General features: G+C 35.3%; 1 protein-coding gene across 2 annotated transcripts; it reads right to left on the bottom strand.

Annotated features, from left to right (window-relative positions):
• Positions 1-181: 181 nt before the first annotated feature.
• Positions 182-27,648, bottom strand: LOC135837901 (ATP-binding cassette sub-family G member 4). Of its 2 annotated transcripts, none has more exons than XM_065353333.1 (12): positions 27,375-27,648; positions 15,939-16,221; positions 8,543-8,660; positions 8,237-8,426; positions 8,000-8,145; positions 7,622-7,860; positions 7,407-7,526; positions 2,107-2,234; positions 1,846-2,014; positions 1,633-1,733; positions 1,389-1,544; positions 182-1,133 (listed from the first exon to the last, which is right to left on the bottom strand). In XM_065353333.1, exons 2-12 carry the CDS (start codon positions 16,195-16,197, stop codon positions 783-785), a joined length of 1,977 nt encoding a protein of 658 aa, XP_065209405.1. In that variant the 5' UTR covers positions 16,198-16,221; positions 27,375-27,648; the 3' UTR covers positions 182-782. The 2 variants fall into 2 exon arrangements, with proteins under 2 accessions (XP_065209405.1, XP_065209406.1); XM_065353334.1 differs by lacking the exon at positions 27,375-27,648 and adding an exon at positions 27,079-27,342.
• Positions 27,649-27,978: the final 330 nt, after the last annotated feature.

Below are 27,978 nucleotides of genomic sequence, written 5' to 3' on the forward strand. Positions count from 1 at the left end.
GACTTTTTTTTGGAAAATTCCTGAATTTCAAAAAATACCAGTGTCTGGCGAATTTGACTTTCAATTGAAAAATGACCCAATACCAATCTTCTTCGATCACAACATCCACGAGTATACTTAAGTACTTAGTTGAACTATTGGAGACTGAATTTGGCAGAAAATTTGAAAATAATCAAGATCGTTAATCTATCGTAACAAATTTTATTCAACGACAATTTAAGTATATTCATGGCAAACCAATGGCGAATTACGATATAAATACATAAACATAGGTAATTTGACACGTAATTGCAAAGATAAACAAGATAGGTACTTTTGATTAAATATCGCAAATAAATAAATAGGTATGTAAAATATCGCATATATCATCACAAAATCGTTATAAAAATACTGTCAACACATATCATATCACTCTTCACACACGTACACAAATTAGCTATAGGCAATAATTAGGCCTACGAAAAAAATAAAATAAAATAATGAAAATAAAAAAGGCATCAAAATAAGCAAACTCGAGGCAAGCACACGCATTATTTTATCCTCGTTTTTTTTTCACAGCCCCCTTCCTCCCTCCCTCCCTCGTCCCCCTACATAAAAGAGTAAAATAATACATTTATTCAAACATCACAATCATTCACGATCTGAGAAATAAGTACGTATATCTACCTATATACGAGTTTAAAAAATATAGAAAAAAATTGAGGGGAAATTCAAACACGAATAAAAAAAAAACGCTTAGAAAAATAGAGATTCGTAATAAATAAATTTTTACCGATTTTCATTCATCTTTTGGATTTAACTTTCCATAAAAGAACGTAATATCCGGCTAATTTGATTAATATCAACGTTCCCAGCAGCATGGACATACTGAGCCATACTCGTTCGGATACGTTTTCCATGGCTATGGTATGGAGAAAGTTTTTCGGGTCTTTGTAATAACAAAACACTTCCCAGCAGACGAAGGATTTTCTCCCGAGACCGTACACCGCTGCTATGTACCCTTCTAGAGCGTATCTGAAAAACGATACGTGCGTACCCCATTCTAAGTATTTGGGAATATCGCGCAGATTTACGCCGAAACCGCTGAACATCATCATTGGTACTAAGAAAATAGGTCCGGCGAAAGTTCCATTCTGAAAGAAGAAAACACAGAATAAATTAATGGATTCCGACAATGAAATTAAACATTTTCATAAAAAATGCAGACTTCAAATTTTTCTTGAATTTGTCAATTTTTTGGAAGAGGGGGCAAAAAAGAGCGTTATTTCAGAGGATTCTTCTTTGAAAAAGTCAAAATAAACTTCTGAGATGATGAAAATAGATTGGATTTTTTTGATAAAAAGTTTAATTTGGGGATATATTTGGACCTACTGAGCTATTTTACTTACCACTACGTTGAAAATGGTTCCAAACACGTAACCGAAGCTTTGAGCGATGAATACGAGAAACAGACTCGTCACCATGTATAATGCAAATCGATCCCACGTGAATAATTGACTGGTCATGAAGAACACTATCGCGCTGAATAAAACGCAACTAAAAGCCTACGAAAGAGATTTTCAAATAATATTTACAAATTTAGGTAGGAATTAGAACATAGTAAAATGAAAATTGTTGAATTTTTAATCTTACAGTAACTGGAATATCGACTATCATATTGGCGCAATAGTACATTTTCAACGAATACCATCTGTTGAAATGCTCCTTTAAAATGATATTCATTTCCATTGGAACTGAGAAATACAAAAAAAAAAAAAATGGAATTTTCAATCATTCATTATCGTCACAGTCGTATACTGCCTGAAATGCTACGTCATCTTTTGAAACGACCAGCTAGGTACTTACAACTGATGATGCATAACATCATGGAAGACATAACGTGATGCATAATGAGTGAAAATATTAAATTATAGTTGTCGATAACTTTAGTAGCGTCTATTCCGGAATTCACGTAAATTAATCCTAACAATATGCTGACCGAGAGATTGACTATGATTCGCATGTGAGTTAAGGTCTGTGAAAAAAAAAATCAACGAATGTTAAAGCATTTTAAATCAATTTATACATATTAGGTAGGTACTTTTTTTTGAAAAAATTTCAACTTACTTGATCCCGTCCTAATTTTATGAATCCTCTTCTCAATAAGACACCAAGTTGGTAGTAGGCTGGCGTCATTTGCTTTTGTTGTTTAGCTATTCTTTTCTGAACTTGTTTATCTTCTTCAGGTTCTTTGACTGGAAGATTCAGAGAAGAAATCGTGTTAAATGGATTGAAAAAATTCTGAGAAATTTCCAGCTCTTTGCAGAATGTCCGTAGACAACTTCTTTCACATGGTGAGTTTAAATTATCTAGTTATTCATATAGTGTAGGTAATTAATAATTGAACGATTTAAAAGAAACAATATTGGGTCTCGGTCGAGTTAACCTATACTTATATAAAATATTCATTGTGCAATTTTTTGCCCGGAGTGTTTCAATGGCCGACTACGAGTAATTTTAGATTACGTAATCGAAGTGGGAAAAAAGTGAATTATTCGCGATTGTGACGAGTGGTCAATTTCAGGTGAAATGTAGGCAACTTGTTTAACTTGTGTGTAGATGAAGGTATCTAACCTTCTTGTAAGGGAATCTAGTCAAAATTCTACAGTTGAAAGGCCCACATAAAGATCTATTGCACCCCTCCCCCTCCAACCATTCTCCAGATCTAGGTTTTTAGGAATGAAAAACATGATTTTTAGGTTAATTTAGTTGTTCGATTTCGATCCTTAAAAATTCCGAAAGGATTATTCCAATCACAATCGTACTTTTAAATTCATTAATTTTCTGATATGTAAATTAAAAAAAAAATCAGGATCAATAATTCTTGAAATAGTTAAAATTATGTTATAGTTAAAATTATGTTATGTTTTTAAAAACTTGGAAAAAATTATTGCAAATTATTGATATTTATGGCTGGGGAAAATTTTATATGAGGCTTTCTAAATTTCGCCACTCTACATACACTCCAATTTTAACACCCTCTGAAGACGACTTCTGGCGGATTTCAAGTCATTTTAGAGCCTCCAGCGACTTTTTTGAAAATTACTGGAGCCTCCAGTAGATTTTTGAAACTTGAAATTTCCTCAACATCAGTTTATCAAATGGAGTTGGCAAGCTGAAATTTACATCGCAGACTACATGGTGGTTTCAAATGGTTTTGAAGCTTCCAGCTACTTTTAGGAAATTTAAATTTTCCAAAAAAAAACGTCATACAACCTTTCAAAAAGTCGCTGGAGGCTCCAAAACGACTTGAAATTCACCAGCAGTCAACTTCGTAGCGTATTGAAGAATGAATTTCGACTCTCCATCTCAGTTTGATGAAATTTTGGAGAAATTTCAAGTTTCAAAAATCCACTGGAGGCTCCAGTAATTTTCAAAAAAGTCGCTGGAGGCTCTAAAATGACTTGAAATTTGCCAGAAGTCGTCTTCAGAGGGTGTTAAAATTGGAGTGTAGAGTAAATTTCAGCTTTCCATCTCCATTTGATGAAATTTTGTGAAAATTTAAAGTTTCAAAAATCTGCTGGAGGCTTTAGAAATTTTCAAAAAGTCGCTGCAGGCTCCAAAACGACTTGAAATTCACCTGCAGTACTTCGTAGCGTATTGAAATTAGTTTTTAGAATAAATTTTAGCTTTACAACTCCAATTTGATGGAATTTTGTGGGAATTTCGAGTTTCAAAAATCTGCTGGAGGCTCCAGAACTGCTCAAAACGGGTTGAAACCGTTTCCAATCGATTTGGCATGTCGAAAATGGGTATATTCCAAATTTCAGCTTTCTTGGTCAATTTAGTAAAATTTTGATTTTTCCCCTCATTTTTGGCTTGAATTCGATTTTCAAAAATTCGCCAAAAATCGAAAAACGCACTTTAGCACTTGAAATTTTAACAGGTGATAAATTTCAGCATGATCTTTCGATCTACCTTTGTAAAGTTTGAAAAATTTCGTGCAAGTCTTATGTTGAAACGCAAAATCTGCGATTTCGGCTAACCTGTCAATCGAAATGGCCGCCATTTTGTAAGTAAGGCCACCTTTTTTTTGGGCAAGTTTGCTTCAAAATGTTTAGTTCAGTGGCAAACTGTAAGTAAGCGGCAAATTATGATAAAGCTTTGAAATTTGGTATGATGAACAAGGACACCAACAGAAAATTTTTAAGCCCGGGAGGCAATCGCCAAGTTCCATAGGAGGGGAATAGGGGTGATTTGGGGGAGGGTTCAACCCCCCATTTTTCCAAATGGGGCTAACGGGGCGATATTGGTATCATTTCCATATGATTGAACCCCGCTGAGTTCGAAAATACCATTACTTTCAAAATCTGAGGAAGAGGCATGCCTCAAATTTGAGATTTTCTGAGTGAAGTTTTTGCATTTTTCTCAAAAATACCCCAAAATTACAGTTTTTCAACCCTAGACGACACGCTGACCTTCCATCGACATTTTTATGGTCATTTTCGGATTCTACAGATCAATTACAATGCGAATCGACCATCAATACTTTCGCATACCTCTACCGTGGGTGTACAGAGGTGTCTAAAGGGGTTAAAAATGGGTGTTTTTTCGGCATTTTCTCGCAAAAATCGGGGTTTTTGAACTGTGCACCGGATACAATTAGCGGGAGAAGATTCTAATGTCGATTTTCGAATACTACAAAGCAAATGCCATCGAATAAGACTCGGAGGCACTTTTTACACCCCTCCAGGGAGGTAGTAGAGGGGGTCAAATTTGACCCTTATCTTGCTTATGTTGAATCAATTTTAGAAATGTAATCAACGTAAGTGTACATTTCCTTACTACCCAGGTAATGATGTTTGTATCAATGTTTTTTGTACCGTCGAACCCAAATTTGCAATCATTTTTTCGATTCCAGGGGGAGGGGGGTGAGACCATATAGGGGAGTAGGTCCATTTTTCACAAAAAATCGACATGTGTATCGAAATGTAGGTTTTCAAGGACGCTGATTTCAGAAATGCTATCAGTTTTTCATTTTGGTTGAAGCTAAGGGGATGATACTGCATTCAAGAGGTGGGGGATGAAATTTTTCAGAAAAAATCGACATGTATATCGAAATGTAGGTTTTCAAGGATGCTGATTTCAGAAATGCTATCGATTTTTCATTTGGGTTTAAGCCAAGGGGATGATACTGCATTAGAGAAAAGAAAGCTTGTGCTACTCATACAATTTTTGACAAAATGAGAATTGCTTTTTCACTTCATTGGTCGAGTTATAAAAATATTTTTCCAACTTTTTCCTCGGTTAGCTTTCTCAACCTCATTCTCACATTATTCTTATGAGAGGTCTAAGCGTACATTTACATGGAGATAGTGTCTTTGGATAGTGAAAAAATGAGATATGAAATTCTTGTTAAATTATCATGATTATGGAATAGTAAAATCATACTCAAGATGCACAAATTTTTTACGCTACAATTTTCATTCTAAAAAATCTTTATCTGGTAACTAGCCACTCACGTAAATACCACGAATAATCAGAAATATTTTAACAAAATTATGGCGAATTATTTATTCAGACTCCCACTTCTCTGAGCCGGAACACAAAACGTAATTGAAAGAAAAAGATTGAGGTACACGACGATTTTTTGTGAAAAATTTCATCCCCCACCTCTCGAATGCTGTATCAGCCATTTGGGGTCGACAAAATGAAAAACTGATAGCATTTCTGAAATCAGCATTCTTGAAAACCTACATTTCGATATACATGTCGATTTTTTCTGAAAAATTTCATCCCCCACCCCTTGAATGCAGTATCATCCCCTTAGCTTAAACCAAAATGAAAAACTGATAGCATTTCTGAAATCAGCGTCCTTGAAAACCTACATTTCGATATACATGTCGATTTTTTCTGAAAAATTTCATCCCCCACCCCTTGAATGCAGTATCATCCCCTTAGCTTCAACCAAAATGAAAAACTGATAGCATTTCTGAAATCAGCGTCCTTGAAAACCTACATTTCGATATACATGTCGATTTTTTGTGAAAAATGGACCTACTCCCCTATATGGTCTCACCCCCCTCCCCCTGGAATCGAAAAAATGATTGCAAATTTGGGTTCGACGGTACAAAAAACATTGATACAAACATCATTACCTGGGTAGTAAGGAAATGTACACTTACGTTGATTACATTTCTAAAATTGATTCAACATAAGCAAGATAAGGGTCAAATTTGACCCCTCTACTACCTCCCAGGAGGGGTGTAAAAAGTGCCTCCGAGTCTTATTCGATGGCATTTGCTTTGTAGTATTCGAAAATCGACATTAGAATCTTCTCCCGCTAATTGTATCCGGTGCACAGTTCAAAAACCCCGATTTTTGCGAGAAAATGCCGAAAAAACACCCATTTTTAACCCCTTTAGACACCTCTGTACACCCACGGTAGAGGTATGCGAAAGTATTGATGGTCGATTCGCATTGTAATTGACCTGTAGAATCCGAAAATGACCATAAAAATGTCGATGGAAGGTCAGCGTGTCGTCTAGGGTTGAAAAACTGTAATTTTGGGGTATTTTTGAGAAAAATGCAAAAACTTCACTCAGAAAATCTCAAATTTGAGGCATGCCTCTTCCTCAGATTTTGAAAGTAATGGTATTTTCGAACTCAGCGGGGTTCAATCATATGGAAATGATACCAATATCGCCCCGTTAGCCCCATTTGGAAAAATGGGGGGTTGAACCCTCCCCCAAATCACCCCTATTCCCCTCCTATGGGACTTGGCGATTGCCTCCCGGGCTTAAAAATTTTCTGTTGGTGTCCTTGTTCATCATACCAAATTTCAAAGCTTTATCATAATTTGCCGTTTATCGCCCAAAATATACATTTTGCCACTGAACTAGTTCCTTAGAATGTCCCCTTTAAGAAAAAACAATCGTAATTTTCACCACAACATACCTTGATTTCGATACCACACTCGACTGTCATCCCATTTTCGCCGAATTTGGGTCAGGTACCACCCCTCTCCCTCCGGGAGCCTGAACAGCAAACGTGACCCAAAATTTGAACTCCGCAAAGAAGACAATGTTGATTTTGAGACAGGGGTTGAACCAAAATGGCCACCATTTCGTAAGTAGGACCAATATTTTTTTTTAGTTCCAAGGTTAGAAATGTTCCTTAGACTTCCTCCTTTGAAAAAAAGTTGCCGCTGAAGAAAAGTGGGAGGGGGTTGCCATAGATCCTTGTGTGGGCCCCCTGACTTTGGATCCTGGAAAGAACATGCCCTCTCTTTCCCTCCCTCCTCCTCTCGCAGAAACTAAATTTTGAGTTGTTTAAATTGATTTCTAGATTTTAGGCGAATTTTTGACCATGAATCTGAATGATTTTATTGAAAGGAAGGAAAAAGATTTTTCAAAATAGGTACTCACACTCGACGTCGCACATTATTCTGGAATTCATAAACCACTGTAAATTTTTTCCATTATCAATTCCGTTGACTAACATTCCTATTTTATCTTCGCCATATTCTCCGCTGGCAATTTCGATTACTGTGCGAGAAAAAAAAAGGAATTAATCAAAAACTTCTATGGTGTTTTAAATATCTAAAACCTTGAGAGTCCTATTAATATTGCGATGAACTTACTGAAATCAGCAGGATTATGGTATTGAGGAACTGGTAACTTTTGAACTTTAAGATATCGCATCATATTATCGGTAGATCCTTGATAGAGGCATTTTCCTTGGGCCAGAATGTACACTTGATCGAACATTTGAAAAAGACTGGCACTTGGTTGATGAATGGTACAAATGATGGTACGTCCTTGATGAGCCAACATTCTCAGTAGGGAAATACATTGCTTACACGAGGAACTATCTAACCCTCTGAAAATTACATATGCAAGTTTGAAATCTCTTATCGTTAGCATAAAATCGTAAAACTAAACGTTACGAAGTGGATGATTTTATCAAAAAAACGAGTACTTAATTTACGTATGGTCTTGGAATTGAAATGAAAACTTACGTCGTGGGCTCATCTAGGAACATTACTAATGGATTGTTGATTAATTCTAAAGCGATTGAAAGACGTTTTTTTTGGCCTCCTGAAAGACGAGCACCTCTCGTGTTTAGGGTCTCTCTTAAACCTAAAATTGTTAATATTTCGTCGATCTGCGTAAAAAAATGAATGAAACCGAATTAATTTTATAAACACGTACGTCGTGATGTTTGTGTAGGAATGTTGAAAAGATGGGTCACTTACCATGTCGTTTTTTTTCGTCCTAAGCACCGTTGGTCCCAACATGAGATCCGCGGCGATTTCCATGTTCTCTTTGACAGTGAGTAAAGGTTGTATTCTGTCGTCTTGCTGAATATAACACGAGATTCTACGAAATTCTTCTAATACTCGAAGTTTACCGTTTACGATCACTTTACCCTTGATTCCTCCTGTCCTGTGAGCAAAACAACACAAATTATCCATTAATAATTACTTACTCGTAGATCCGCATTATGCAGAACTTTTTATGATCTGTAGGACTGTGGAATGCGAGGTGCTATGAATAATTACCTGTATCCTGATATCAGATCTAATAAGGTGGATTTTCCAGCCCCAGATGGCCCCATTATCGCTATCAACTTGTTGGGTGGGAATTTGCCGCATATTTCGTGCAGTACTTTCTTCTTTCCTGTTGATTAAAAGAGGCGTTAGTAGGTGTTGGTATGTATTTTTGATTTTAGTATAAAAATTTAATGGCAATTGCAGCGTCGAGCTTATCTAATTAAATCTGAAATAAGATGGGTACGTAAATTTCAACTACTGAATTTTAGCGTCTGTCTCGAGAATATAATGAATTTGCGTTTTTTAAATTGATAATTTCTTTATCAGTAGCTAATTTGTTTGATCTTGAGATGTTGTAAGTAGGTACAGGTATTTTGTTCTTAATTAGGTTGCATTCTAGTCGAAGACTTGGCACGATGATTATGTCAATTACAATTACGATACGAATAGTGCACCTTTTTCGTTATTTTTGATATCAAAAATTGGGAAATCGTTGCATTTAAATCTGATTTACGTACCTAATTGGGTTGAGACAAGAAAGATAGAAGAGGCTTGTTTCGGGGAGCATGAGTTTTTATACGTAACAAGAACGAGGCTAATTGTAATTAGGTAGTTATTATCTGACTCAGTATTATAGCGATTAATAATTCAAAATTAACTCTCTAAATTTAAAGCAGTCAATTTCACTGCTTAGCAGTCACGACATTTTGCCTTTTTAAAGCAGTAGTTTTTTTTTACTGCAAAACAGTGAAAAATTACTGAATTGGTCAGTCAAAATGATTTTTTACTGACCAATTCAGTAATTTTTCACTGTTTTGCAGTAAAAAAAAACTACTGCTTTAAAAAGGCAAAATGTCGTGACTGCTAAGCAGTGAAATTGACTGTTTCAAATTTAGAGAGAAGGTACTCGTAGCATCGAATCAAAAATTAGAGATGAGATAAAATTTTCCTATTATGATTTCATTTACTTAGGAAGTTACTGGACGAACTTGAATTATTTTTGGGGATTTTAAATTTATTATGAGCCCAGAGCACTAACTTAGTGTGATGAGGCAATAGGTAAATGAAATAAATGAAAAATTAATTTCAACCTTTTTTTTTTTTTTTTTTTTTTTATGAAAAAATTGGAGAATAAGTACTCCACTTTTAGGTAGGTACCTACTCAAAGTATTTGTATCTTGAGACAAATGAAATTAGGATCTGGGGAGGAGATTAACGTTACCTTAATGCCAAATCCGAGTATGTCCATCCAAAAAAGAATCGTCGTTTTGCGTCACTGATAAGACTCTGGGAAGCCCTGAATTGAAAAATTTGCATCTGACAAGGGAACTACCTGAACTGGCAGAAACAAAAATGAACGAATCAAAGCTAGATCGAAAGGGGACTACTTCAGGACCCCAAATCCAAAATTTCAAATGCTGAAGTTGATTTCTCGATTTTTGGTGAATTTTTGAAAATTGAAAAATCCAAGAAATTATCAATTAATACCAAAAATAGAAAATATTGATGAAAATTGAAATTTTCTCGGGAAGTGGTTCAGATGGCATCCCTAACTCATTTACAACTATCGAAATTCGTAAAACCTCAATTCCAGTCATTCTGGAGCCTCCAGCGATTTTTTATCATTTCTCCAGAAACTTGAAATTGCTCTGGAATGGCTAAAAATCAACTTCAGCACAAATCTCTTTATTTGGGGCCTATGTGGGTTGCATTTAACCATTTTTTGCGGTTGTCGCGAAAATCGGCGTCTGCCGGTTCAGATGTGTATTTTTGCACACTGGAAAAAATACCAAAATTTGAAAATGTTAAATATTCAATCTTTTGCGATGCTACCCATCCGAAATCGAGCTCCGTCCTATTTTCGACGTTCCGAATAGGTAAAACCCCCATTTCGACCACTCTGGAGCCTCCATCGATTTTTTATCATTTCTCCAGAAACTTGAAATTGCTCTGGAACGGCTAAAAATCAACTTCAGCACAAATCACTTTATTTGGGGTCTATGTGGGTGGCATTTAACCATTTTTTGCGGTTGTCGCGAAAATCGGCTTCTGCCAGTTCGGATGTTCAAATTTTGCAGTTTATTCGTTGCACAAGTAAATGGGCAAAAATACACATCTGAACCGGCAGACGCCGATTTTCGCGATAACCGCAAAAAATGGTTAAAGGCAACCCACATAGACCCCAAATAAAGTGATTTGTGCTGAAGTTGATTTTTAGCCGTTCCAGAGCAATTTCAAGTTTCTGGAGAAATGATAAAAAATCGCTGGAGGCTCCAGAATGACTGGAATTGAGGTTTTACGAATTTCGATATGTTGTAAATGAGTTAGGGATACCATCTGAACCACTTCCCGAGAAAATTTCAATTTTCATCAATATTTTTTCTATTTTTGGTATTAATTGATAATTTCTTGGATTTTTCAATTTTCAAAAATTCACCAAAAATCGAGAAATCAACTTCAGCACTTGAAATTTTGGATTTGGGGTCCTGAAGTGGTCCTCTTTCAATCGAGCTTTGATTCGTTCATTTTCGTTTCTCCCGGTTCAGGTAGTTCCCTTGTGAGTACAGTTGAAATGCACCACCGAAGATGCACGAAGCTGACCAATGTTCAATCAGAACTCAAGGAACCCTTCCGAGCATATCCGAACCTTATCAGTGATGCGTAAAATCGTACTTTTTTTGTATGGACATACTCGGATTTGGCATTAAGGTAACGTTAATTAATGCCCTGAAAATTTCAACATTTGGGTGCATTTTAGAGAGATTTGTACTTGCAAAGTATAAAATACTTTCCTTTTTTTTGCCAAAATTACCCGTTTCTTTCCAAATTGCCAAAAATTTTGCTTCTTTTGTCTAAAGTTCAAAAAAAAGTTATATTTTTGGTCGGAATTGTAAAAAAACTGCTTGTTTGCCAAAATTGCAAGATATATAGACCTTTTTTTGCCAAAATTGCAAAAAATTCTACTTTATTTTAAATTGCAAAAAAATTGATTTTTTAAAAATCAAACTTAATATTCATCAGGTACTGTCTGGTAATCTGTGAGGAATTTCTTAATACGTTGCTCAAGAGATCTGGAATCAATGCTAGATTTAAGGCAAACTTCACTCTTCAGTTTTTCAAGGTTCTCTTTTGTGATGAAGAGAGTCAACTGACAAATATTTGCCACTCTATTGATATCATCTTTGTCAGTAGGTTCTAGCAAATGGCAATTATGGCTATTGAGTTGAATTACGACGAAGGGACCCGTTTTCTTCTAATATAACTTACCTAACGTGTACCTATTTATTGTAGTAGGTATAGTCAGAAAGTAAGTTTCACACTTTTTTAAAAAATAGAAGGCGTGGATATTTTTTGACCAAAATTGGAGGGAATGTAGTTCAAACATTCGACCAGATCTAACAAAATTTACTTTTGCATTTGGGTGCGTTGTTTGTATTTCACAGCATGATTAGTAAAGTGCTGATAAAAAAATGCCGTCCAAAAATTATATTTCAGAAAAAATGAAATTTTCAACCTAACAAAATAAAAATTCATTGGAAAATTGATTGAGAACCACTCAAGACATAACATACCAACATTATTTTGATTCAATCAAAATCCAAATGAAGTAGATTGTTCAGTGATAATCTGCTGAATGTCGGCATTGTTGAGAGTCACTCAGCACCAGAAATTTTGCGACCATCACATGAACAAATTACAGCACCAAATAACATCTTAACTTGAAATAACATTTTAGTATGATACGTTTTGAGTAATTTTTGATAAATTTTAGTCATAATTATTACAAGTACAATTTTTTTTTTGACCAAATACCACATTTGGACGGCATTTTTCTATCAGCACTTTACTAATCACACCGTGAAATACGAACACACCCAAATGCAAAATAAATTTTGTCAGATCTAGTCGAATGTTTAAACTACATCCCCTCCAATTTTGGTCAAAAAATATCCACGCCTTCTATTTTTAAAAAAAATGTGAAACTTACTTTCTGACTATACCTCGTATGATGACTGCTTATGGTTTGCCATAAGCACCCAATCACCAGGCTGAAAGAAAGTAGGGTCAGGGTGGCATTTGTTAAAAGCATATTCATCATTGAAGGTTTCAATGGCCTGATGAGGTGTCATGTCATTGATTCTAGTCTCACTTTGCTTGACTGTGTAAACAGCCTTTTTTCCTAAAGAGTCGGCAAAACACAACATTTTTGAAATCTTTTCGCAATTGCAAAATTTCCTTGAAAAGGTGCTCGTGATGGATGGGTTTATTATGCAAGTTTTTCCATTGTTGGACTGCCAGAAGGAGCAAGTGTTATTAAGCGCTTTTATAGCATAGTTTGAATCTCTTAAAAGCTTAACTTTCTTGATCTCATTATCTCATAAGATTTCAAGGGCTGTGTGGACTGTGGATGGTGATTAATTCAGCAAGATTGTTAGAGATAGGGTATTGAGCGTTAGTAATGCGTTCGGAAATGTTAAGTACCAAATCAGGAGCAAAGCAAATCCCTATTTCTGCAATGGCATTAGCATTGCCATTCTTTGAGCAGGCTCAGTTGGCTGTCACTTGTACATACATAACCGTTGTGTCAAATATCAAGTCAATGTCCGGGTTTAGCTTTTCTTCAAGGCATTTAGATAAGGTGCACTGTGGCAAGTCAGAATGATTTTTTGCAATTTCAACGTTGACCAGCTGTTACTCCCCTTCTAATGAACCAATATGGATCAAATTTATTATGTAGGTTCCCATAGGGGTTCTTAACCTATGGTGAAAATTTGAGCGCGATTGACACAGTCGCTTTCGCTCAGTGGAATAAAATATAAACTGTTCTGACATCTTCCCCCAATAACAGGCTAAACTTTGCAGAGGCGTAGATCACAAACGGAGTGTCCTAGAAAAATTGCACACAAACAAAATTGTAGAGAATTTAATTCTCTTTGAGATCACTCTCATCAAATTTTCACTAGGACGCATGGTTCGTCCGCTATATGCGAAAAACTAAGAAATAGAAAGTCTGTATTTTAGAACAAATTCAAAACAAGTTCAAAACAACAACAAAATACTATTGAACCAAAGACATCTTAAATGAAACTGAATCGCGAAAATTTTTATGCCGTGATGAAGTAGGGGTAGTACCCTCAAGTCACCTTTAGTGGCACTTCGCCAGATATAAACCTCTAGGCACTAGAGCAAGTTTTCTAACTTACCCCGAATTCCAACTTCCCACGGTACACCTTACAAAAAAACAGTTGTTTTTTGACAAAATACCAAAAAATTCTGCTTCGTTGCCAAAATTTTTAAAAAAATCTGCCATCTCTTATGAAAATGGCAAAATTTCTACGTTTTTTTCTGAATTGCAAAAAAAAAGTTCTGTTTTTTGCCATAATTTCCAGTTTGTTTCCAAATTTTCAAAATTGTAAAAAACTTTGGTCACCCTAAAATTCTACTTCTTTTTTTTTTAAATTGCAAAAAAATCATTCTTTTTTTGTTGAAAGTAGGTACAAAAAAAACAACTGTTGTGTTTGACAATAAGTATACGGCAAAAAATTCTGCTTCTTTGTCAACGTTTAAAGAAGTCTGCGTTTCAAATAAAAATGCCAAAAATTTTACTTTTTTTCTGAATTGCCAAAAAAAGTTCTGTTTTTTTTTTGCCAAAATTTCCAGTTTTTTTTCAAATTGTCAAAATTTATCAAAAATGCCAAAAATTCATGCCCCCCTCTCCCCATCAACAAAAATTGTAGGTACCTTTTTTTGAATTATTGCAAAATAGAAAAAAATCATTTTTTTGTCAAAATTAAGGCTATTCTCTACCCCAGTGAAAACGTTCGAAATATGAAGCCGATTTGTTCGTTATTTTCATCGTTCGTTCATAAGATTGCATGTAATCGAGTGAACGAATTTAGTCGTACTTATGTCCCGCGACCCACTCCCATCTAAACTTCAGACGGGGATTTCTCCGTGAATTTTCAAAATTCTTTCAATTTTTTCTCACCAATGCTAATAATTTATCATTGAAAGCGAGGGTATGTAGCCATATTTTCCAATTTCGCTTTTCCAACGGAGATCTGAGCATCAATAATACCTCCATTCAATTCCCAATGACGACCACAAAATGACATGAATCAAAAATATCTCGACATACCCTCGCTTTTGAATGTTTTCTGAGTAAAATAAACCAAACCACACGAAAATCCATCCAGTAGTTTTCGCACAATCCCCGGCCAAAGTTCGTAGTTTTCATCAAAAATCGTTACTGATAACAGGGGTAGAGAATAGCCTTAAGTACAAAAATCCTACCTAACTGTTTTTTGACAAAATGGCAAAAAATCCCGCCAAAATTGAAAAAAATCTGCAGTTCTTAGGTACATTATAAATTTTAAAAGAAATATACCTTTTTTCAAATTGCCAAAAAATTTCCAGTTTTATTCAAATTGTCAAAAATTTAGCTTCTCTTGATTAATATTTTCAAAAAAAAGTTGTGTTTTTTCCAAAATTGCAAAAAACTCTGTTTTTTTTCAAAATTGTCAAAAATTCTACCTTTTTAAAAATTACGATGTCATTTTTTGGTCAAAATTGAGTTCAAATGTTTCATTTTTCATTCCCCCCCCCCCAATTCTATCAAGAGAACCAACATTGTTCTGAGAGCTGAGGAATGCTAATTCTTGGAAGGGATGAGGGGCGGTGGGGGTTACTTTTAATGATCTTGTGACTCGGAGTCACTGACTCAGTGCTGGAGGATTTTTAACAATTTTATTTGCAAAATTTGAAGAAAAATTCTGACGCAGGAAAGGAAAATTTTTGGATAAATTGGATTTTTTCATTTGTTCCCACTTAATAGGGACTTTCAGCATGACTTTTTTGAACTTGAGTAGAGATCAAAAAGGGATTTGTAGAATATCCCCCAACCTAACTTACTTATTCGACAAACACCTAAATCAAAATCGCCGAAAAAAAGCTCTTATACGTTAGTAAATGGTATTCACGTGCCAATGCGGAAGACTTCCTATTGCAAATTCCGTTTCTTAATTGGTTTAATCTCGATTCGCGGACTTTGTAGCTCGTAATAAACGTGGAAATTTCTTTTTGAAAAAAAAAGCCTTCGCGTATAGGGAAAATACCAGTGATTTATAATGAGTGGATTGGATATCTTAATCATAGCAAATGTACCGTATCAAACCGCAAACGTAAATGTATTCTTCAACCTTGAGTAATTAGAACAAAGTAACCGAATATAGCGTAAATTTCACATTACTACTGTACCAACATATAGGTGGATAGGTTGAGGTACATCTTTGCGAATTTTTTTCAGTCACCTTTGCGTAAAGATAAATTTCTTTTTTGGAGGTAAAATTTTAAATTTTATTTTACGACGTTTCGTACTCGTATACGTATAGTGCTGTTATCTTACCTCGAAAACCTTGCGGTACTACGTAGGTTATTCCTTCGAAACGTATTTCTACCGGAGTTTTGTTGGTGAAACCGGATAAATGCTTCGATATGTATTCTTGTTCTTGATCATCGTCACTCAAAGGGATATTGCTAAAGGCGGACGTGGCCGTGTACGTGGACGTGGACGAGGTGGATGCCACCGTGGACACAGTGGTCATTTCGTACGTCTTGGTCACCATAGTGCTGCTCTTCGATGAAGCGCTGATATTCAATTCCATCAACGAACTATCATTTACGATAACCTGCGAATTGAAAAAATTGTCGTGATGAGTTTATCGTTCTTTTTGCTAGGTCTCAAACGCAGCCCTGCACATTCTCCTGTGGCGGAGAAAGCACTTTGTTGCGATTAGTAATTGATTTTTTTTTTTTTAAATAGAAAAAATACCCATATTGTAGGGTATAGGTAGGTAAAGGTATATAATCGGTTATTATCGGATGATCGTTGATAAAAAATGTAGGTAAACAAAAACACGTGCAGTCGATTATATGTATTTTACGCGTATTTGTGGCAATTATGAGATGATGAGGTAAATTAGAGAATGTTGAATTTTACGCGATGTTTCAAGTACATATTTTATTATTTTTATTTCTTTCCTTCGACGCTGTAGCTGTACTCGTACGTCGTATTGAACAATACCTACAACTTTGTTCGAAGTTGTATGATTTTTCCACTGATCGAACTAATAATCTAATAATAGCTACTTATATTCGGTTCGGGTGTTTTGTTGCAAAAATCAGATTATTAATCTATGCCTTTGATGATTTGTACGTTGTTATGTAGGTGCGAGTGTATCATGTTGCGGGTAATTAGATGGGTTCTCTGTCTTATCGGCCATCGGGTATTTCGATTCCTATTTTAGACTTTTTCCTAATATTTGCGGGAAAATTCACGTTGATTGTGGAAAACGAATTGTGGTTTTAACGAGGCAGACACAAAGAGTGCCGAGTGGGTACCTATTTTAAATGAAAGGATTTTATTAGTGTGCACGAATATGCAAAGGTTATGTGGGGGGCTGAGGAGGAGAAAGGGAAGAACAGAATGTTGTGCGAAAAATAAATGACCTTATGATAAAACATATTATATGTACGAGTTAGGGATCAATCTTGGGGGTATTGAACTTATAAAAAATGTATTGAAAGTTGTTTTTAAATAACCAGTTGATCTAAAATAATTTTTCTACGATAAATGTGGTTTTTATTGGAAAGAAGAAGCTACCTTCTGCTCTATGCCCGTTAAGATTTTCGCTGTATTGTTTGGATTTCGTTTGGCTGAAGAAATTACCAAAATTGAGAAAAGAATACGACGATCGAACAAAATCTTATTTTTAGTACTTTTGAAAACCTTGGTGAACACGATTTTGATTTTTTTTTTACAAAATTGCCAAAAATGTTGCTTCTATTGTATCGAATTTCCAAAAATGTAGCGCTTTGGCCAAAATTGCCAAAAAAGAGGGAATTTTCTGTCAAAATTGCCAAAAATTTCATCTTTGTCTAAAATTGTATAAAGTTAAATTTTTTGCCGAAGATTTTTAATAAGGCAAATGGCAAAAAGTCCTGCTTTTTAGCCAAAACAGAAAAAAATCCAGCTTCTTTTACAAAGTTGCCAAAGTTTTGCTTTTTTTCTAAATTTTAGAACAAGTCGTGTTTTTTATCAAAATTACTTACAAAAAAAACCTTTTTTACGAAATTTCCGAAAATTTTGCTTTCTTTGTTTAAATTTCGAAAATAAAAAGTAGTCATATGTTGAACAACATACTAAAAGTCCCCGCCCCTACCCCACGAGCTAACCCCCCCCCCGCAGTGGATCAAAGCCTGCCAAAATCAGTTTTTCGTCAAGAACTCCTGAAATATTGAATTTTGAGTAAAATGAGCTCAGTGATCATTTCATCTCCTCTCCAATACCTATCAAATAAGCTATCGACCAACTCCCTAGCCTCAAGGGGGTGACGCTACGACCCCTCAAAGTGACGTGATTTTAATAATTTTACATTTTATGACTTGGGACTTGTAACCTGTTCTAATTGATAAAATGAAGTCAAACTTGGGGAATGGGATTCTTTCAGGAGCTAGAGTTGACCTCTGGAGTGGGGAGGGTCAAAATTGAAAATTACAGAAAAGTCATTTTTTTGGAGGGGCATAACATGACCCCAAATGGATGAAAGGGGTCCAAAATCATACCATCGGACAGTACCCTATCTGTGATCAAAATATCCAAATTTCAGCTTCCTAAGTCATCCCCACCTCATTTAAAGCGGAATTAGGGTGAAAATCCCCTTATTTTGCCCCTATTTTCGGTTTTTTCCATCTTAAAAGGAGTGGGGATGACTTAGGAAGCTGAAATTTGGCTATGTTGATCAGAGATGGGGTACTGTCCGATGGTATGAGTTTGGACCCTTTTCAAACATTTGGGGTCATGTTATGCCCCTCCAAAAAAATGACCTTTCTGTAATTTTCAACTTTGACCCTCCCCACTCCAGAGGTCAACTCTAGCTCCCAAAAGAATCCCATTCTCCAAGTTTGACTTCATTTTATCAATTAGAACAGATTACAAGTCCCAAGTCATAAAATGTAAAATTATTAAAATCACATCACTTTGAGGGTCGTAGGGCTACCCCCCCCCCCCCCTCGAGGCTAGGGAGTTGGTTGATAGCTCATTTGATAGGTATTGGAGAGGAGATGAAATGATCACTGAGCTCATTTTACTCAAAATTCAATTCAGGAGTTCTTGACAAAAAACTGATTTTGGGGGGCTTTGATCCACTGAAGGGGGAGGGGTTAGCTCATGGGGTAGGGGTGGGGACTTTTAGTATGTTGTTCAGCATACCACCCTAGACAATATTCGCCAAAAAACCTTTGATTGCAATAATGTTTGGGTCAAATTGCATTTTGACTGGGCTATTAACTTCTGGTTCTTTATTAAACTTTAAGATCTCCAGAATATTTTTTACCTTGATCTTCGCTCAGTTGTTGCCGAGCTTGTTGCAATCTGCACAGCACTTGAAATTCTCAGGGAAAACAAGATGGGGATGACCCAGGAAGCTGAAATTTGGCTATGTTGATCAGAGATGGGGTACTGTCCGATGGTATGAGTTTGGACCCTTTTCAAACATATGGAGTCATGTTATGCCCCTCCAAAAAAATGACCTTTCTGTAATTTTCAACTTTGACCCTCCTTACTCCAGAGGTCAACTTTAGCTCCCAAAATAATCCCATTCCCTAAGTTTGACTTCATTTTATCAATTAGAACAGGTTACACAAGTCCCAAGTCATAAAATGTAAAATTATTAAAATCACGTCACTTTGAGGAGTCGTAGCGCCACCCCCTTGAGGCTAGGGGAGTTGGTCGATAGCTCATTTGATAGGTATTGGAGAGGAGATGAAATGATCACTGAGCTCATTTTACTCAAAATTCAATATTTCAGGAGTTCTTGACGAAAAACTGATTTTGGGGGGCTTTGATCAACTGTGGGGGGAGGGGTTAGCTCGTGGGGTAGGGGCGGGGACTTTTAATTTGTTTTTCAGCATACCACCCTAGACAATATTCACCAGAAAAACCTATGTTTGGGTTCACCTATTTTTTTCTGCTATTTGATTGGGCTACTGCTTCTTTGCCAAAACTGAAAAAAAAATGTTTTTTTTTTCAGTCAACATTACCAAAAGTTTTACAACTTTTATTCTAAATTGCAAAAAAAAAAAAGTGTTTCTTGTAGACATTGCAAAGAAGTTAGGTAGGTATATTTTTTGCCAAAAATGTTGCTCATTTTGTAATTCAAAAAATATCCATTTTTTTCGGTCCAAGTTACAAGAAACTGCCTCAGTTGCAAAATTTCCAAAAATTTTGGCAAAATACAATTTTTTTTACATTTTGAGACAGCAAAACGACTTTTTTGCAATTCAAAGAATTTTTGGGAGTTGTGTTAAAGAGCCAAGAATATTTTTAAAACCCTAAAAAATAGTCGAATTTTTAAAAATTTAGTACATTTGACAAAAACAAGACATTTTTGAAAAAAATTGGTCTAAATTTCAAAAATGTCTTGTTTTTGTCAAAAAATTTTAAATCAATTGCCTTTTTTACTAAATTTTTGAAAATTTTATTTTTTTGAGTTTCAAAAATAATTTTGGCTTTTTACAGATGAACTGCTAAAAATTTTACTTTTTTTTGAATTGCAGAAAAGTCGTTTTTCTGTCTCAAAACGTAAGAAAAGTTTTGAATTTTACCAAAATTGCAAAAAATCTTGCTTTTTTTACAAAATTACCCACAATTCTACATTATTTTTCCAAATTGCAAATTCTTCTGTTTTTATCAAATTGGAAAAAAATCTTGCATGTTTTCTACAAAATTTTCAAGTATTGAAAAAAAGTTACATTTTATTCTCAAAATCAGGCTTCAAAGTAGGGTATAAATGGCATTTTTATTTTGTCCTCCTTTTAAAAGTTGATATGTATTTATTTTTCTTCAGTTTTCCTTTAATATGGGAAAATGTTTTGAATATGAATTTTTACCTGATCTTTCTTCCTAAAAATTTAATCATTGAAAAAAAATTCCAGCCAAAAGTTTTGTTTTTGTCCTGCTTGACAGAACATTTTCACAAACATACTTCAGCTCCCCTCTCTCTCGGCCTGCATCACTGATTTTAGTTAATGATTCTTCTGATCTATTTGGCTAAAAATTCAAATTCCATAAAACCGTAAATTTTTTGTTTGAGGTATCGACTTTTGTTTTCAGGGATGGGGACCTCTTCGTGCTCTGGTTTGAAAAAATAAGCAATAAAAATAGTGGATTGAGTGGCTGAAAGGTTCTCTCTTCTTTTTTCTCTGAACTCGAGCAATGCAAAAACAAAACAAATTCGTGAAAAATTCCTCCTCGTTTCTACCTATTAATTTTATGTACGTAGATCTCATGTCTTCGATACGTTCGCGAATATTTTTTTGCACTTTTATCTATTTATCGTAATTTTACAGTTCATTTCTCTCGTTACTGATTACGTCTTTTTGAACCTCTCCTTGACTCGTAGATCGTCGATTAGGTGATGTTTTAATCAAATTCTGCAGTATACGACGACAGCCTTTGCTACCATTAAACTCTTGGACCTCCGTAATGAGTGCTTGTTTACGCAGGTAACAGATATTTAAGATGATTTCATCCTTGATTCGTAGAATACTCTCAAAGCTACAAAGTGCCTCTATACTAGTCTAGCAGTTCACTTCTCATACCTATATCTACATACAATGACCTTGCTCCTAATGACCTCTTTTTTTTCGGCATCAACCTCAATAACAAAATTACGATTTCGATTCCGAATGATCATTAATTATCTATAAATTGATGGCTTTGTGGAAATATTGGTCATCTTGATGAGATTCTTCGCGTGCTTGTGCCCCCACCACCCTCCATCGACTGCATATTCGAGCTTTTTGAGACCTATTAGGAAGGCCTGGATTTATTCTCGCTTACAAAAGGTTCCCCTCCCTGATGTGTCGTGTATTTTTGTATAGAAGAAACGACGAAATCGATACTTGAACCATATTTTCGAACGACCGCTGCTCGTGTATAAGTACAGTAATTCGCCTATCTAAATACCGAGAAAAATTATCTCGATCGTCGATAGCTAATATTTAAAATAATTATCACGTGAATTTCGGCTCGTACAAGAGCATTTGTGTAGTATTTGTACAAAATTCACCATTACCACGGTTGATTTTTCCGTGAAATAAATACAAAGCTCGTCTTATCGTCGTGAACTTTGTACTTTACTGCGTATATTTGCCTTTGTATGAAATTTGCTCCCTACTTGGCAAATATGTATATGACATTTTTATTTTATTACTCGTCTTACGTGGCGTACGTGCTTACGAACAAAGAAATTCGAATACGAAATCTATTTTTCGATCGTTTACTAAAATTGTACATATTTTTAATCATCGTAATTGTTTGCATTTGGGAGATGGAGTTTCTGTTGAAAATTAATTTCCCAATGACCTTGACCAAATTTTTTCACGGATGCAAATCGCGTAATAGCATGTAGGAAATTGCAGCTTTTTGGTAGCAATTTTTTTTTTTTTCGATATAGGTGGTATCGAAAAACAAATCTATACTTGTTTTGCGATTCGATTCGATTCGAGCTCGATGTACGAGTATAGTACGACGTAATGACGATCTGATCGTGGATCGTGCTCTCGTGTGGCTGGCTGACGACGCTTATGCAAGAACAAGTTGTCGGTTTCACTTCGTTTATAGTGAGAACTAGGTGTTGGTATATACGTAAGTCACCTAATTATGCAATCCGATGTAAAATCAACGTTCAATTTGCTATTTACGGCTTCATTTTTAGTAGATAATGAAAAATTTATGAGCTAATGTGACAAATGAGTGGTGGTTTTTTTTATCGTAGGTACTCGTATAAGTAGGAATGGGAAAAGAAAAAGGTCAAAATTCTGGAAACGAATCGAAACTGCATCGGGATGTGTATCAGAAGGTTATTGACAGAGAGACGAGGCCGGCTTATTGTTGTGTGTAGTCGAGCTAGAGGATTTTTTGGGCCAGGGGAGGGAGACGGGGGTATTTTTGACGTCTGATGGTGAAGAGTTACTCTTGATGTTTCGAAAAGTACATTTTTTTCAAGGATATCAGTTTTACATGTTTTTTTCCCTTTTTTTTTTAAAAATAATAAAGTACAAGTTTTTAAAAACAAGAAAGATGTTTTTGAAAATTTACGATGAAAATGATTTTATCTTTTGCCATCATCTACATAATTATTTCATTTGGCTAATAGTTTTGAAAAATGTGCAGGACTTACATTGCCAAGTACGAGTATTATGATTTTGTTGCAAAGAAGAAAATATTTTCGAAATGAGAAAATTTTTTAATGATGAGTTTGAAGAAATAGGACAAAATGCCCAAAGTGGTCAAATGGATCAAAGTAACAATCCTATTCACATTTTAAGTGATTTTTTTTGCATCTTTCACGAGCTGCTCTTCTTTGTGCAATTTGCTTTTCTCGTTGAAACAGTGAGACCGGAATTTTTTTAATTGTTGGGAGAGGGGGAGGGGGATTTGAATCGTTTGCAGACATTTTTAGACATGACATCAGCCACATTATTTTTTTTAAAATTTTTTTACGCCGAGTGTGCATTTTATAGACGATTGCTGAAAATTATGGAGGTAAGAAAACAAACATTTTGTAATTGAAAATTTTAAAACAAAAATATCCCAAAAATTCACTGAAAATTCTCGACATTTTTGAGATAGAAAATTATTTTTGGCGTCAAAATGGACAATCATTGATGTTTTAGAGTTCAGTAGGAAAGTTTACAGCCCAGTTTGATAAATTTCAAGGATGCTTTTTTGAACAAATCTCCATTTTTGAACTGAAAATCTCACTTTTGTACTATTTGGAACCATACTGTGAATTTTATTTGTGGAAACCAAAGCAAAGGGAAAAAGAATCATTGTTATTTTTGTGTTCAGTGCAGTAAAATTGTAGAAATTCAATAGCTCATTTCCATTTTTGATGTGAAACGATTATTTTTGAGGCCATAAATTTCTTTTTTAGAGCAAAAATGAAAATCATCAGGATATTTCTGAGTTTAGAGTAAAATTTTCATTCATTTCGATGGATTACGAGAATGTGTTTTGCCCTTTTGGTAAAATAACAAAAGTTTGCCAAAAATTCAAATTTTTGAAGCTAAAAATTCACATTTTTGGGGCTAAAAATTCAACTTTTGAGGCCAGAACGAAAAATCATCACTATTTTATTTTATTTTGATGGATGAAAAGTGTAAGTATTTTATTTTAAGTGGTGGATCTTTTTTTTTTCATATGAAAAATTCAGAGTTGGGTGATTAATTTCAAAAGCTGAGGTTTATTGAACTCCTGAACTTGTGTGGTAGAGTTTTTCCACACAGGAGCTCGATTGTGAGATTTTGGTTTCATTAGACAAAAAAATTGACCAAAATTGACTCTGAAGTTCTGTAAAATGCAGCTTTGCAAGGGGCATAAAATATGGCTCTGATCTATTTCCGAATATTTTTTTGTTTTTTCTGCCCCCTCCCCTCTCATCTCTAAGTTGTTGAATGTCGATTTTTACGAGAGAAAAAAATCCTAAAAATTTGAGTGCTCCATTCTTGAAATTGAGTCGTTCCAAGAAGCTCTCAAAGTTGAAAAAATCTGATTTATCCGAAAACGTTTTATTTTCAAGTCAGAATTTTTCCCAATTAATCAGTCTTATTTTTTTTTTTTCAAGAAAAACACCTTTTTTGGGCCCCAAGCTATTTTATTCCCTTTGTATGTACCCTTCTTCCACCCCTTTCTGGCTGAAAAAAATCGAAAAATGAAATAAATCAATGTACGAGGGTACTTCGATAAGTTACTAAACAAAGTGACCTGGAGGAGAGACGAATGACCCAAATTAGCTGATTTTTTGATGTGTTGTAGCTAAGACTCTTGAGCATAACATAAATAGCCATTTTGGGTCATTTGTTGCATTTCGGTGACCCCAAACCTGTGAAACCTCGACTCGTGAAGAACACACATTTAGGACACCTTTTTCTTACCTCTTCATTTTTCTCAAAAATCTTTCCTCTAAAATACGTTTTCAGGAGTCTCATAAGATAGAAATCACTCTAGGCTATATGAAAGGTGCTCCAGTAGTTCCCAGCCCAATTTTGTGCCCAAGGGTCTTAGATTCATCAAAAAATCAACCAATTTGCGTCATTCGTCCCCCCCTCCGTTTAGTAACTTATTGAAGTACCCTCTCGTAGTCAAAAAAGTTCTGAAAATTTCTTCTTCTCAATGTTCTCATATCAGCAATCAGAATTTTTCTAAATATCTCTTTTTATCGAGAAAAAACTTTCCTCGACACCCCCCCCCCCTCCTCCACCAATGTTGGTCTTTTTGCATGGAACCTCGACCACACTCGAAAAATCAAAAACGATAAAAAATTAAGGTCAGTAAGTAAATATTTTTTGAAAAGTGAACTTTGAAGTTCCCTATGAGGTGACCAATATTTTTTTGAGGGGGGAGGGGGGAATGAGTGAGGTTTTTTTTGGAAATTGGTTTTTTAGAAGGATCTTGACAAAAAATGAAAAAATTTCAAAACATTCCTGAATTTATTTTTCGTCAATTTTTTTAAATTTTAGCGTGCTTCTTGCAAGGGGGTGGGACTAACATTGATTGGGTTCTTGGGGTCCGAGGAAGGTTTTTTCTGTTAAAAGGAGTCACTTCGAAGAAATCTGGCTCAGAAATGGGAAGTTTTCAAATTTCAAAAATGTAACACTGCCTCCCATTAAAATACCTTGTGAGATCGGTGGAGGTTTTTTCTTGGATAGGGGAGTATTCATAGTAGAATTCTGATGCAGAAATGAGAAATTCTTGGACAAATAGTATTTTTGATACTTTGGAGGGTGGGGAAAAGAAGGGGGCTCCTGGAACAGCTTTTTTTGGACATGCCAATCGCATTCTCTCTCTGTTTCGATTTTTTTTTTTCTACCAAAATGCTTTATTTTTACGAAATAATTTTTCAGTTTTCAGCTCAAGAAGTATTTATTTTCAATAAAACACTGGTAGGTCTCTTCCTCGGCGTGTTTTTTCTCCCCCCTTAAAACACGTAAATTAATTACATTCTCATAAAAAGCTGTGGCGCAGCGTAAGCAGTAAGCACCTAATTATCACCGATGATAACACGAAAGTAGGTAGCATTAAAAAAAATACATATGTTGTCGCCTCTTCGTCGTGTACCTACGTACGCGTTTACGAGCAAGTACATCGTGTTTGCGGTCATAGATAGGCAGGACGGTAGAGAAGGGTTGATTTGATGGTAATGGCCGACCACTGTCATCAAACAGATAATTGCGGTCCGGCCTTGCAGACGTTAAGAAATTTTTAAAATTTACCTTTTTACCTAGAGCGGACTAAGCGTATTATTTACGTCGCTGCTCGTTCGAGAACCAAAAATCTAATTACCTACAAAGTGTTTTATAGAACTACTTATAGTATGTAATTACACTTCGCGCACGTTAATATGAGAATTGGATGCCGATTCACGCGCGGTGCTTTAAAAAAATAAACCTTCCAACTTTGAAATACGCGAACATAAAAATTTTTCCATGCCTGAGTGTACTATGTATGTACGTAGATACATAGATAAAGTAATTAAACTTAGGTATCGAGTATATTTGTGTTTTGGAAAAGTGGCTTCATCTGCGAATAAATTTCCCTTAATTTTCATCTGATTTACGTCAATGAGGTGCGAATAAACTGACGTAAGTAGGTGGATTTTGAATCATCATCGACAGTAAAAAAAAAAAAAAAAAGGATCCTGGTGTAGTGATGATGACGAACATCGGTGTTCTTCGCAGGGGTCTCTGAGGATACCTTTCAACATGGTCGTATTTAGAATCTGTTCTGGTTATGAGGATTAATTCTCTGGCTTACGCGTCAATCTGTCATTGGAGATGAGAAGAAACCGAGCAGAGGGAGGAGGGGGCGACTCTACAACGTCGTCTGATCTGAGAGATTAGTTAGTTTACGATTATTACCTAATCGTGTAAATTGTAAAATACCAACTTCGAATTTGAATTTGTTTTCAAAAAAGTAGTGTTTCCATCAACGTTGTTTTCCTGCACATAATATGTACAAATGACTTAATGATACTCTGAGAACCGGTATTTTTTCCGATAGATCGATTAAAATCAAAATCAATCGTGGAATGTTGCCGGATATTTGGATCAGTGTCAAAATTTTAGCCATGTTACGAATTCATCTGCCACCGCGTGATGAGATGAAAAAGCTACGATCAGGAAAGGGAGAAGGTAGCAGGGTAACGAGAAAATTTCATCGCTGGAGAACCTGTTAGCGCTATTAAAATAGGCGGGTCGACCGTGTCGAAAAAAAATTGAAAGTCGTCGTGACCTCTTACATAATATTGTGTTTTTTTCACCAGGCGAGAAAAAAATTGTTTAGGTACGTTATATGTAGTAGGAATGTGGTACAGAAATTCGCGATTTTTATTCGAAAAATGGTCGTAGAAACACAATATAAAATAGAATGCACCCCATAAAAAAACCACATCAGAAAAAGTAATAGGTTTCAGAGTACTTACATATTTTGAAAAAATTTCCACAAAAGGTCAACGAACGATTAAGTTTATTTTTAATTAAAAACAAAACTACTCTTTTTGATACGTAAATCAATCAATTTGTACACACTTGGAAAAATTTCACGCTCAATTTAAACCGCGAACTTGCTATCGCGAGTCATTTTGGAAAATTTCAAAGAGTAAAAAAAATGTCCAATTCGTAAATTCGTACACGAGAGAGGCCTATGCGGCGAATTAGAAAAAAAAATGAACAGAGAACGTTATAAGTAGGTAGAATACAAAAACTGACTAATATTTACCTTTAAAACGCGTTCAACAATGAATTACAGTATAAATTAAACAACCACAAGAACGACCGCGTAGACAAACAGGTTTACACATGAGACCGACCGACGACGACGCAAGACGACGACGACGCTGTTAGAACAACTCAGCAACTCCGCCACCGAGATCAACCAATAACACTGAATCAAAAGCACAAAGCTAAAGAGCCCTGTATTAGGAGATTCCTGCACGTTAAAAGAAACAACCAATAGACGTGGTCCGTTATCAGCAGTGGCAAAATTTCTCTTATCCGCTATCAACACTTTTATATAACATAACCTATGGTCGTCGTGCCATTTTATCGTGATTTTTCCTTCTTTTTTCTTTTCCCAGCTCGTCGTCGTCGTGGGTAGGTATATGTTTACGAGTTTGAGAGAGTTTAAAAGCTCAATTATTACGTGTATAAGATCTGTGTGTGGAGTGGATGATGAATAATAATATGTACGACGAGTACATGTACGTTGACCATACAGTGTGTGATAATGATAATCGTTGACTAACGTAATCTTGTCATCTGATCTGCTGTAATGATTCTTCGAATTGTTGTGCTTTTTTTCTCTCATTCTACACCTTAAAATA

Source organism: Planococcus citri, chromosome 2, assembly GCF_950023065.1.
Source record: "Planococcus citri chromosome 2, ihPlaCitr1.1, whole genome shotgun sequence".
NCBI lineage: Eukaryota > Metazoa > Arthropoda > Insecta > Hemiptera > Pseudococcidae > Planococcus > Planococcus citri.